The sequence below is a fragment of the Salvelinus fontinalis genome, chromosome 16, assembly GCF_029448725.1.
Source record: "Salvelinus fontinalis isolate EN_2023a chromosome 16, ASM2944872v1, whole genome shotgun sequence".
Taxonomy (NCBI): Eukaryota; Metazoa; Chordata; class Actinopteri; order Salmoniformes; family Salmonidae; genus Salvelinus; species Salvelinus fontinalis.
The window spans coordinates 48,349,936-48,362,698 of record NC_074680.1 but is presented as its reverse complement, the minus strand read 5'-3'; the positions used below and the strand labels follow the sequence as shown (position 1 = coordinate 48,362,698).

At 45.5% G+C, this 12,763-nt stretch overlaps 1 protein-coding gene across 3 annotated transcripts in view; it reads left to right on the top strand.

The window, feature by feature from the left end:
• The window catches only part of LOC129813292 (vam6/Vps39-like protein), a 47,065-nt gene that overhangs the window by 14,446 nt on the left and 19,856 nt on the right, over positions 1-12,763 (top strand). For all 3 annotated transcript variants that reach the window (XM_055865626.1, XM_055865625.1, XM_055865627.1), the window contains exons 13-18: positions 601-741; positions 4,781-4,922; positions 8,646-8,732; positions 8,967-9,040; positions 10,217-10,433; positions 11,083-11,211. In XM_055865626.1, the coding sequence (XP_055721601.1) occupies positions 601-741; positions 4,781-4,922; positions 8,646-8,732; positions 8,967-9,040; positions 10,217-10,433; positions 11,083-11,211 (790 nt within the window). The remainder of the gene's footprint in view (positions 1-600; positions 742-4,780; positions 4,923-8,645; positions 8,733-8,966; positions 9,041-10,216; positions 10,434-11,082; positions 11,212-12,763) is intronic.

Genomic DNA, 12,763 nt, shown 5'->3' with positions numbered 1-12,763 from the left:
GACGTTATGCTGCTGGACAGGGATTTGTCTGCCGTTTGTAATCCTTGGGTGGGCCGCCTAAATCCAAACAGTGTAAAAACAAACATCATAATTTGTGATGGAATAACGGTTTCAGTGTAAACCTGGACGACTAGAAGCAGATAAATTATCTAGAAAGATAATGGACCTAATAGTTATTTTTAAATCATCATTTCTTGTTTCTTAATCACCAAAATAAAAACTATACGGTCAGGGAGAATTGAAAATTCACAAAATAATGAATTTAGCCGTGTTGATTATAGTTATGAATTTAGCCGTGTTGATTATAGTTATGAATTTAGCCGTGTTGATTATAGTTATGAATTTAGCCGTGTTGATTATAGTTATGAATTTAGCAGTATTGATGTTATGTCTGAGCAAGATAACACAGAATTATCCATGGCAAAATGCATAGAATTTCAGGAAATTAGCTTTAAAAATGCTCAAATTTATCTTCACCGCCAAGATTAGGGACCTCTAAAATTGTCTCCTTAAATATTCCTGTGCCAATTGCCCCCCCCACCCACCTCAGCCCCTTTACGGTCCAGGAGAAACCCTGATGATGTGATGTGTGTGTTCCAGAAACGCAGTCACCTGGTGAAGCAGCTGAATGACTCGAACCCGTCCACGCCGTCTCCCCTCATGGAAGGAATTCCCACCATCAAGAGCAGGAAGAAACTCCTGCAGATCATCGACACATCGCTGCTCAAATGCTACCTGCATGTACGTATGGATCCCTCAGACGTACTCCCCATTCCATTGTAATGCTACCTGCATGGTACGTATGGATCCCTCAGACGTACTCCCCATTCCATTGTAATGCTACCTGCATGGTACGTATGGATCCCTCAGACGTACTCCCCATTCCATTGTAATGCTACCTGCATGGTACGTATGGATCCCTCAGACGTACTGCCCATTCCATTGTAATGCTACCTGCATGGTACGTATGGATCCCTCAGACGTACTCCCCATTCCATTGTAATGCTACCTGCATGTACGTATGGATCCCTCAGACGTACTCCCCATTCCATTGTAATGCTACCTGCATGTACGTATGGATCCCTCAGACGTACTGCCCATTCCATTGTAATGCTACCTGCATGGTACGTATGGATCCCTCAGACGTACTCCCCATTCCATTGTAATGCTACCTGCATGGTACGTATGGATCCCTCAGACGTACTCCCCATTCCATTGTAATGCTACCTGCATGGTACGTATGGATCCCTCAGACGTACTCCCCATTCCATTGTAATGCTACCTGCATGGTACGTATGGATCCCTCAGACGTACTCCCCATTCCATTGTAATGCTACCTGCATGTACGTATGGATCCCTCAGACGTACTCCCCATTCCATTGTAATGCTACCTGCATGTACGTATGGATCCCTCAGACGTACTCCCCATTCCATTGTAATGCTACCTGCATGGTACGTATGGATCCCTCAGACGTACTCCCCATTCCATTGTAATGCTACCTGCATGGTACGTATGGATCCCTCAGACGTACTCCCCATTCCATTGTAATGCTACCTGCATGGTACGTATGGATCCCTCAGACGTACTCCCCATTCCATTGTAATGCTACCTGCATGTACGTATGGATCCCTCAGACGTACTCCCCATTCCATTGTAATGCTACCTGCATGGTACGTATGGATCCCTCAGACGTACTCCCCATTCCATTGTAATGCTACCTGCATGGTACGTATGGATCCCTCAGACGTACTCCCCATTCCATTGTAATGCTACCTGCATGGTACGTATGGATCCCTCAGACGTACTACCCATTCCATTGTAATGCTACCTGCATGGTACGTATGGATCCCTCAGACGTACTCCCCATTCCATTGTAATGCTACCTGCATGGTACGTATGGATCCCTCAGACGTACTCCCCATTCCATTGTAATGCTACCTGCATGGTACGTATGGATCCCTCAGACGTACTCCCCATTCCGTTGTAATGCTACCTTAATGTACGTATGGATCCCTCAGACGTACTCCCCATTCCATTGTAATGCTACCTGCATGTACGTATGGATCCCTCAGACGTACTCCCCATTCCATTGTAATGCTACCTGCATGGTACGTATGGATCCCTCAGACGTACTCCCCATTCCATTGTAATGCTACCTGCATGGTACGTATGGATCCCTCAGACGTACTGCCCATTCCATTGTAATGCTACCTGCATGTACGTATGGATCCCTCAGACGTACTCCCCATTCCATTGTAATGCTACCTGCATGTACGTATGGATCCCTCAGACGTACTCCCCATTCCATTGTAATGCTACCTGCATGGTACGTATGGATCCCTCAGACGTACTCCCCATTCCATTGTAATGCTACCTGCATGGTACGTATGGATCCCTCAGACGTACTGCCCATTCCATTGTAATGCTACCTGCATGTACGTATGGATCCCTCAGACGTACTCCCCATTCCATTGTAATGCTACCTGCATGTACGTATGGATCCCTCAGACGTACTCCCCATTCCATTGTAATGCTACCTGCATGGTACGTATGGATCCCTCAGACGTACTCCCCATTCCGTTGTAATGCTACCTTAATGTACGTATGGATCCCTCAGACGTACCCCCCATGCCATTGTAATGCTACCTGCATGTACGTATGGATCCCTCAGACGTACTGCCCATTCCGTTGTAATGCTACCTACATGGTACGTATGGATCCCTCAGACGTACTGCCCATTCCATTGTAATGCTACCTGCATGTACGTATGGATCCCTCAGACGTACTCCCCATTCCATTGTAATGCTACCTGCATGTACGTATGGATCCCTCAGACGTACTCCCCATTCCATGGTAATGCTACCTGCATGGTACGTATGGATCCCTCAGACGTACTGCCCATTCCATTGTAATGCTACCTGCATGGTACGTATGGATCCCTCAGACGTACTCCCCATTCCATTGTAATGCTACCTGCATGGTACGTATGGATCCCTCAGACGTACTGCCCATTCCATTGTAATGCTACCTGCATGGTACGTATGGATCCCTCAGACGTACTCCCCATTCCATTGTAATGCTACCTGCATGGTACGTATGGATCCCTCAGACGTACTCCCCATTCCATTGTAATGCTACCTTAATGTACGTATGGATCCCTCAGACGTACTCCCCATTCCATTGTAATGCTACCTTAATGTACGTATGGATCCCTCAGACGTACTCCCCATTCCATTGTAATGCTACCTTAATGTACGTATGGATCCCTCAGACGTACTCCCCATTCCATTGTAATGCTACCTTAATGTACGTATGGATCCCTCAGACGTACTCCCCATTCCATTGTAATGCTACCTTAATGTACGTATGGATCCCTCAGACGTACTCCCCATTCCATTGTAATGCTACCTGCATGTACGTATGGATCCCTCAGACGTACTGCCCATTCCATTGTAATGCTACCTTAATGTACGTATGGATCCCTCAGACGTACTCCCCATTCCATTGTAATGCTACCTTAATGTACGAATGGATCCCTCAGACGTACTCCCCATTCCATTGTAATGGTACCTTAATGTACGTATGGATCCCTCAGACGTACTGCCCAAATTGAGTGTGCTTTTTAGTCCAGGACTAGTCTTCATCTGTGTCCCTAAAACCAGCTCAACAAACTCATTCCTTAGTCCTTCTTCAGAAATAAGATGAGTTTTATATTGCTTATGTTTAATCTCGTGTCTCTCCAGACCAACGTGGCCCCTGGTGTCCCCTCTGTTAATCTAGTGTCTCTCTCCTCTCTCCAGACCAACGTGGCCCCTGGTGTCCCCTGTGTTAATCTAGTGTCTCTCTCCAGACCAACGTGGCCCCTGGTGTCCCCTGTGTTAATCTAGTGTCTCTCTCCAGACCAACGTGGCCCCTGGTATCCCCTGTGTTAATCTAGTGTCTCTCTCCTCTCTCCAGACCAACGTGGCCCCTGGTGTCCCCTCTGTTAATCTAGTGTCTCTCTCCAGACCAACGTGGCCCCTGGTATCCCCTGTGTTAATCTAGTGTCTCTCTCCTCTCTCCAGACCAACGTGGCCCCTGGTGTCCCCTCTGTTAATCTAGTGTCTCTCTCCTCTCTCCAGACCAACGTGGCCCCTCTGTTAATCTAGTGTCTCTCTCCTCTCTCCAGACCAACGTGGCCCCTGGTGTCCCCTGTGTTAATCTAGTCCAACGTGTCCCCTGGTGTCCCCTGTGTTAATCTAGTGTCTCTCTCCTCTCTCCAGACCAACGTGGCCCCTGGTGTCCCCCGTGTTAATCTAGTGTCTCTCTCCTCTCTCCAGACCAACGTGGCCCCTGGTGTCCCCTGTGTTAATCTAGTGTCTCTCTCCAGACCAACGTGGCCCCTGGTGTCCCCCGTGTTAATCTCTCCTCTCTCCAGACCAACGTGGCCCCTGGTGTCCCCTGTGTTAATCTAGCTAGTGTCTCTCTCCTCTCTCCAGACCAACGTGGCCCCTGGTGTCCCCTGTGTTAATCTAGTGTCTCTCTCCAGACCAACGTGGCCCCTGGTGTCCCCCGTGTTAATCTAGTGTCTCTCTCCAGACCAACGTGTCCCCTGTGTTAATCTAGTGTCTCTCTCCTCTCTCCAGACCAACGTGGCCCCTGGTGTCCCCTCTGTTAATCTAGTGTCTCTCTCCAGACCAACGTGTCCCCTCTGTTAATCTAGTGTCTCTCTCCTCTCTCCAGACCAACGTGGCCCCTGGTGTCCCCTCTGTTAATCTAGTGTCTCTCTCCTCTCTCCAGACCAACGTGGCCCTGGTGTCCCCTCTGTTGCGTCTGGATAATAATCACTGTCACATTGAGGAGAGTGAGTACATCCTGAAGAAGGCCCACAAGTACAGCGAGCTCATCATCCTCTATGAGAAGAAGGGCCTGCATCAGAAAGGTAATGAGCACCATCACACCTCCTCCTCCATGCTTCACGGTCTCATTGTGGTTGTGTCTGAAGAATACTAACACGACAACTACACTACCAGTCAAAGTTTGGACAAACCTACTCATTCAAAGTTTTTTTTTTTTTTTTTACTATTTTCTACATTGTAGAATAATAGTGAAGACATCAAAACTATGAAATAACACATATGGAATCATGTAGTAACCAAAAAAGTGTTAAACAACTCAAAATATATTTTATATTTGAGATTCTTCAAAGTAGCCACCCTTTGCCTTGATGGCAGCTTTGCGCAATCTTGGCATTCTCTCAACCAGCTTCACCTGGAATGCTTTTCCAACAGTCTTGAATGAGTTCCCACATATGCTGAGCACTTGTTGGCTGCTTTTCCTTCACTCTGCGGTCCAACTCATCCCAAACCATCTCAATTGGGTCGAGGTTGGGTGATTGTGGAGGCCAGGTCATCTGATGCAGCACTCCTTGGTCAAATACCCCTTACAAATTCTGGAGATGTGTTGGGTCATTGTCCTGTTGAAAAACAAATGATAGTCCCACTAAGCCCAAACCAGATGGGATGGCGTATCGCTGCAGAAGGCTGTGGTAGCCTTGCTGGTTAAGTGTGCCTTGAATTCTAAATAAATCACAGACAGTGTCACCAGCAAAGCACCATCACACCTCCTCCTCCATACTTCACGGTGGGAACCACACATGCAGAGATCATCCGTTCACCTACTTTGCGTTTCACAAAGACACGGCGGTTGGAACCAAAAATCTCCAATTTGGACTCATCAGACCAAACAATTTATTTCCACCGGTCTAATGTCCATTGCTCGTGTTTCTTGGCCAAAGCAAGTCTCTTCTTCTTCTTATTGGTGTCCGTTAGTAGTGGTTTCTTTGCAGCAACAGACACTTCTATACAGGCTATTGTTAAAGAAGAGGATAGTCGTAAGAGATGGAACAATGCTAAAGTTGTAAATAATGTAGCTTAACAAAACCAGTTTACTGATCATCAATGAATTGGAGAAAAAGCCATTTTGTCTTTTAACACAGCGGCCATATCATCAGGTCGATCTATATGCACTTGTAGAGGAGAGATTATTATTATTTTTTTACATTTGGGGGTGAAACTGTTACTTTCTATTTTATTCCATGATATTGTTGTTATAAAATAGATTTGTGTTGACTGTGGTTAGGACATGGGAATATAAGTACATCTGCTAGGATAAATGTATGAACTAGACCATGCATCGCTCACCGTATGATCCTCAAACCAACGACTGACACCGCTCGTGTTTCTAAAAGGGAAATCAAAAGGCACTGAAGGCATTATTCGTTTCGTTATTATTTAATTCTAAGTCGTTATTTTTTTTAATTTAATGTACATTTTATACAGCCTAAATGTAGAGGTTTGTTGTTGTTGAAATGGTGAGCTCTCCTGCCAGCCTGTAATGTCACATGCTTCATCATTTATTTTCTTAAATGTCCTTGAAATAATAATAATCTGGCCTAAATAATTCATTTTTGTTCCTTCTGAGGCTACCTGGCTTGTTACAGACTGATTTAGACTTAGTATGTTGTTTAATGGCCTGTTCCAGACTGAACATCAACATGTAGACTGTAGCAGTCTATAGGTAGGTAGCCTAAATCAACATGTAGCAGTCTATAGGTAGGTAGCCTAAATCAACACGTAGCGGTCTATAGGTAGGTAGCCTAAATCAACACGTAGCAGTCTATAGGTAGGTAGCCTAAATCAACATGTAGCGGTCTATAGGTAGGTAGCCTAAATCAACACGTAGCAGTCTATAGGTAGGTAGCCTAAATCAACATGTAGCAGTCTATAGGTAGGTAGCCTAAATCAACATGTAGCAGTCTATAGGTAGGTAGCCTAAATCAACACGTAGCAGTCTATAGGTAGGTAGCCTAAATCAACACGTAGCAGTCTATAGGTAGGTAGCCTAAATCAACACGTAGCAGTCTATAGGTAGGTAGCCTAAATCAACACGTAGCAGTCTATAGGTAGGTAGCCTAAATCAACACGTAGCAGTCTATAGGTAGGTAGCCTAAATCAACACGTAGCAGTCTATAGGTAGGTAGCCTAAATCAACACGTAGCAGTCTATAGGTAGGTAGCCTAAATCAACACGTAGCAGTCTATAGGTAGGTAGCCTAAATCAACACGTAGCAGTCTATAGGTAGGTAGCCTAAATCAACACGTAGCAGTCTATAGGTAGGTAGCCTAAATCAACACGTAGCAGTCTATAGGTAGGTAGCCTAAATCAACACGTAGCAGTCTATAGGTAGGTAGCCTAAATCAACACGTAGCAGTCTATAGGTAGGTAGCCTAAATCAACACGTAGCAGTCTATAGGTAGGTAGCCTAAATCAACACGTAGCAGTCTATAGGTAGGTAGCCTAAATCAACACGTAGCAGTCTATAGGTAGGTAGCCTAAATCAACACGTAGCAGTCTATAGGTAGGTAGCCTAAATCAACACGTAGCAGTCTATAGGTAGGTAGCCTAAATCAACACGTAGCAGTCTATAGGTAGGTAGCCTAAATCAACACGTAGCAGTCTATAGGTAGGTAGCCTAAATCAACACGTAGCAGTCTATAGGTAGGTAGCCTAAATCAACACGTAGCAGTCTATAGGTAGGTAGCCTAAATCAACACGTAGCAGTCTATAGGTAGGTAGCCTAAATCAACACGTAGCAGTCTATAGGTAGGTAGCCTAAATCAACACGTAGCAGTCTATAGGTAGGTAGCCTAAATCAACACGTAGCAGTCTATAGGTAGGTAGCCTAAATCAACACGTAGCAGTCTATAGGTAGGTAGCCTAAATCAACACGTAGCAGTCTATAGGTAGGTAGCCTAAATCAACACGTAGCAGTCTATAGGTAGGTAGCCTAAATCAACACGTAGCAGTCTATAGGTAGGTAGCCTAAATCAACACGTAGCAGTCTATAGGTAGGTAGCCTAAATCAACACGTAGCAGTCTATAGGTAGGTAGCCTAAATCAACACGTAGCAGTCTATAGGTAGGTAGCCTAAATCAACACGTAGCAGTCTATAGGTAGGTAGCCTAAATCAACACGTAGCGGTCTATAGGTAGGTAGCCTAAATCAACACGTAGACTGTAGCAGTGAAGCCTTGGACCCTTGTTAAGCAGAGAAGTCGTTAATCAAAGACGTTGTGCAATCCAATTGATGAGCAGTTGTCATCCCCGCAAACCTCTACATTTGGTGATTGTCCATTCGGACGACCTAAATGTATATTATTATTGTCTGAATTGTATTATTTACCTACAGACAAGCGACACATGCTCTTTTGTTCTGCATTCTCTCCCTCGTTTCTCTTCCTCCACACCTCTTCTTCACCACTTCCTGTGTGTTCCTCTCCCTCCACACCTCTCCTTCACCTTTTCCTGACCCTGTGTGCGTTCCTCTCTTCCTACCATGTAGGTTTTGTTGGATCAGTCCACTGAGGTTAACGTTCCTCTCTTTCTCCGCTGCAGGTGTTGTTGGATCAGTCCACCAAGGCTAACGTTCCTCTCTTTCTCCGCTGCAGGTGTTGTTGGATCAGTCCACCAAGGCTAACGTCCCTCTCTTCCTCCCCTGCAGGTGTTGTTGGATCAGTCCACCAAGGCTAACGTCCCTCTCTTCCTCCCCTGCAGGTGTTGTTGGATCAGTCCACCAAGGCTAACGTCCCTCTCTTCCTCCCCCAGCCCTTCAGGTGTTGTTGGATCAGTCCACCAAAGCTAACTCTCCTCTAAAGGGACATGAGAGGACGGTGCAGTACCTCCAGAGACTGGGTGAGTTAACCTTCCAACATCAACTTAAACATCCAAATAAACACTGGGATTGAGACTTACAATAATAGGCTTTGAACACAGCATGATGTATGACGGCACTAAGGAAGAGAACACCACAGTTGATATAGCACCACAACACCATATTGAGTATCCTGTAACCTTTCTACCATTCTCACACGCCAAACCCTGTCCTCTCTGAGCGTACCATTAATCATCTCTATTATATCTTGTCAGGGATGGAGAATCTGGTCATTATCTTTGAGTTCTCTCCCTGGGTTCTGAAGATCTGTCCTGAGGACGGACTCAAGGTGAGACAGGATTGTCAGGAGTTGGAACTGTCTATGCCTACCCTATAATGACTGCACGGTTTGTTGGAACGAATGCTGCGGGGAATTGCTTCCATTCAGCCACGAGCATTAGTGAGGTCGAGTACTGATGTTGGGCGATTAGGCCTGGATCACAGTCCGGCGGTCCAATTCATCCCAAATGTGTTCGATGGGGTTGAGGTCAGGGCTCTTTGCATGCCAGTCAAGTTCTTCCACACCGATATCGACAAATCATTTCTGTATAGACCTCGCTTTGTGCACTGGGGCATTGTCATGCTGAAACAGAAAAGGGCCTTCCACAAACTGTTGGAAGCACAGAATCATCTAGAATGTCATTGTATGCTGTAGCATTAAGATGTCCCTTCACTGAAACTAAGGGGCCCAAACCATGAAAAACAGCCCCAGACCATTATTCCTCCTCCACCAAACTTTACAGTTGGCACTATGCATTGGGACAGGTATCGTTCTCCTGGAATCCGCCAAACCCAGATTAGTCTGTCGGACTACCAGATGGTGAAGCGTGATTTATCCCTCCAGAGAACGCGTTTCCTCCGCTCCAGAGTCCAATGGCAGAGAGCTTTACACCACTCCAGCCGACGCTTGGCATTGCACATGGTGATCTTAGGCTTGTGTGCGGCTTCTCGGCCATGGAAACCCATTTCATGAAACTTCTGACAAACAGTTATTGTGCTAAAGTTGCTTCCAGAGGCAGTATGGAACTCGGTAGTGAGTGCTGCAACCGAGGACAGATGATTTTTACGCGCTTCAGCACTCGGCGGTCCCGTTTTGTGAGCTTGTGGCCCTACCACTAAGCGACTGAGCCGTTGTTGCTTCTAGAAGTTTCCACTTCACAATAACAGCACTTACAGTTGACCGGGGAAGCTCTAGCAGGGCAGACATTTTACGAACTGATTTGTTGTGAAAGGTGGTGTCCTATGACAGTGCCACTTTGAAAGTCACTGAGCTCTTCAGTAAGGCTATTCTACTGCTAATGTTTGTCTATGGAGATTGCATGGATGTGTGCTCGATTTTGTGGCTGAAATAGCCAAATCCACTAATTTGTCAGGGGGTGTCCACATACTTTTGGACATGTAGTGTACTTACTAAAATACATTCACTATCAATATACGTCATACATATTGTGTGTCTCTGTCCCAGATCTTTACTGAAGACCTGACGGAGGTCGAGACCCTTCCCAGAGACAAGGTCCTGAACTTCCTGAGGGAGGGGTTTAAGGAGCTGGCTGTCCCCTACCTGGAACACATCATACACGTCTGGGAGGACACGGGACCTGAGTTCCATAACATCCTCATTCAGCTGTACCTGGAGAGGGTCCAGGGGCTCATGAAGCAGTACCTCAACTCCCTGCCCGAGGGTAAGACCCAGTACTACCACTACTACTAGTACTAATACCACTACCACTACTACTAGTACTAATACCACTACTACTAGTACCACTACCACTACTACTAGTACTAATACCACTACCACTACTACTAGTACTAATACCACTACCACTACTACTAGTACTAATACCACTACCACTACTACTAGTACTAATACCACTACCACTACTACTAGTACTAATACCACTACTACTAGTACTAATACCACTACTACTAGTACTAATACCACTACTACTAGTACTAGTACTACTACAGTACTGATACAGCTGTACCTGGAGAGGGTCCAGGGGCTCATGAAGCAGTACCTCAACGCCCTGCCCGAGGGTAAGACCCAGTACTACTAGTACTACGACGACGACGACTACGACTCACCACTCACCACTTACAACTACACGCCCTGCCTGGGGATGTCTATGCACACTACTGGAGGCTTGTTATCAGCCAGCAGTTATCAGCCAGCTTATTTCATTGGACAGAGAAAGCTGACAACATTGTTTTGGGTGGGCCTAAGGAATATCTAGTATCATTGATCTATAACAGAAAAAGAAGTAGCCCTAGCACACTGCCCTGAGGTACTCCACAGCTGGGATCTGTCTGTTCTGTCTTCCTGTCCTGTAGGGGTTCCTGCAGTGGCTGCTGGGAAGGAAGAGGGGGACCTGGGAGAGTTTAGGAACAAGCTTCTGTGTTTCCTGCAGGTCTCTACCAGCTACGAGCCTGGACGACTTATCAGCGACTTCCCCTTTGATGGTAAGAATGGGATGGTTAGGTGGGAAAATATTCGATACGGTTACATATTGCAATATTATTTTGGACGATATATTGATATGTTGACTCTCAAAGTATCGATTTGTACTTGCTAGGTAGCATTAGCTAGCGCTAGTTGTCTGTACCTGCACCGAAACGCCAGTAGTGTTCATCCTATAGCTTGTTCTTCATCTTCTTCTGATAAAGTGAGCCTTCGTGTTTTCAGCTCTTATTTCCATGACTCTTGTCTCTCTGCAGCAGACAAACACTGGGTGTACAAAACATTAGGAACGTCTTCCTCATATTGAGTTGCACCCCCCCCCCCCTTTTGTCCTCAGAACAGCCTCAATTCGTCAGGTCGTGGACTCTACAAGGTGTTGAAAGCGTTCCACAGGGATGCTGGCCCATGTTGACTCCAATGCTTCCCACAGTTGTGTCAAGTTGGCTGGATGTTCTTTGGGTGGTGGACCATTCTTGATACACACAGGAAACTGTTGAGTGTGAAAAACCCAGCAGCGTTGCAGTTCTTGACACAAACCGGTGCACCTGGCACCTACTACCATACCCCGTTCAAAGGCACTTCAATCTTTTCTTGTCCATTCACCCACTGAATGAAACACGTACACAATCCATGTCTCAATTGTCTCAAGGCTTAAAACTCCTTCTTTAACCACCAGTCTCCTCCCCTTCATCTACACTGATTTGAAGGGGATTTAACAAGTGACATCAGTAAGGGATCATAGCTTTCACCTGGATTCACCTGGTCAGTCTGTCATGGAAAGAGCAGCTGTTCCTAATGTTTTGTACACTGTGTTAAAGTGAACAATATGTTTGAAACATCTAATCACAATAAAATCGCAGTATCGAACCGCAATACGTATAGAATCATGAGGATCGCAATACGTATAGAATCATGAGGACCGCAATACATATAGAATCATGAGGATCGCAATACATATAGAATCATGAGGATCGCAATACGTATAGAATCATGAGGATCGCAATACGTATAGAATCATGAGGATCGCAATACGTATAGAATCATGAGGACCGCAATACGTATAGAATCATGAGGACCGCAATACGTATAGAATCATGAGGATCGCAATACGTATAGAATCATGAGGATCGCAATACGTATAGAATCATGAGGATCGCAATACGTATAGAATCATGAGGATCGCAATACGTATAGAATCATGAGGATCGCAATACGTATAGAATCATGAGGATCGCAATACGTATAGAATCATGAGGATCGCAATACGTATAGAATCATGAGGATCGCAATACGTATAGAATCATGAGGATCGCAATACGTATAGAATCATGAGGATCGCAATACGTATAGAATCATGAGGATCGCAATACGTATAGAATCATGAGGATCGCAATACGTATAGAATCATGAGGATCGCAATACGTATAGAATCATGAGGATCGCAATACGTATAGAATCATGAGGATCGCAATACGTATAGAATCATGAGGATCGCAATACGTATAGAATCATGAGGATCGCAATACGTATAGAATCATGAGGATCGCAATACGT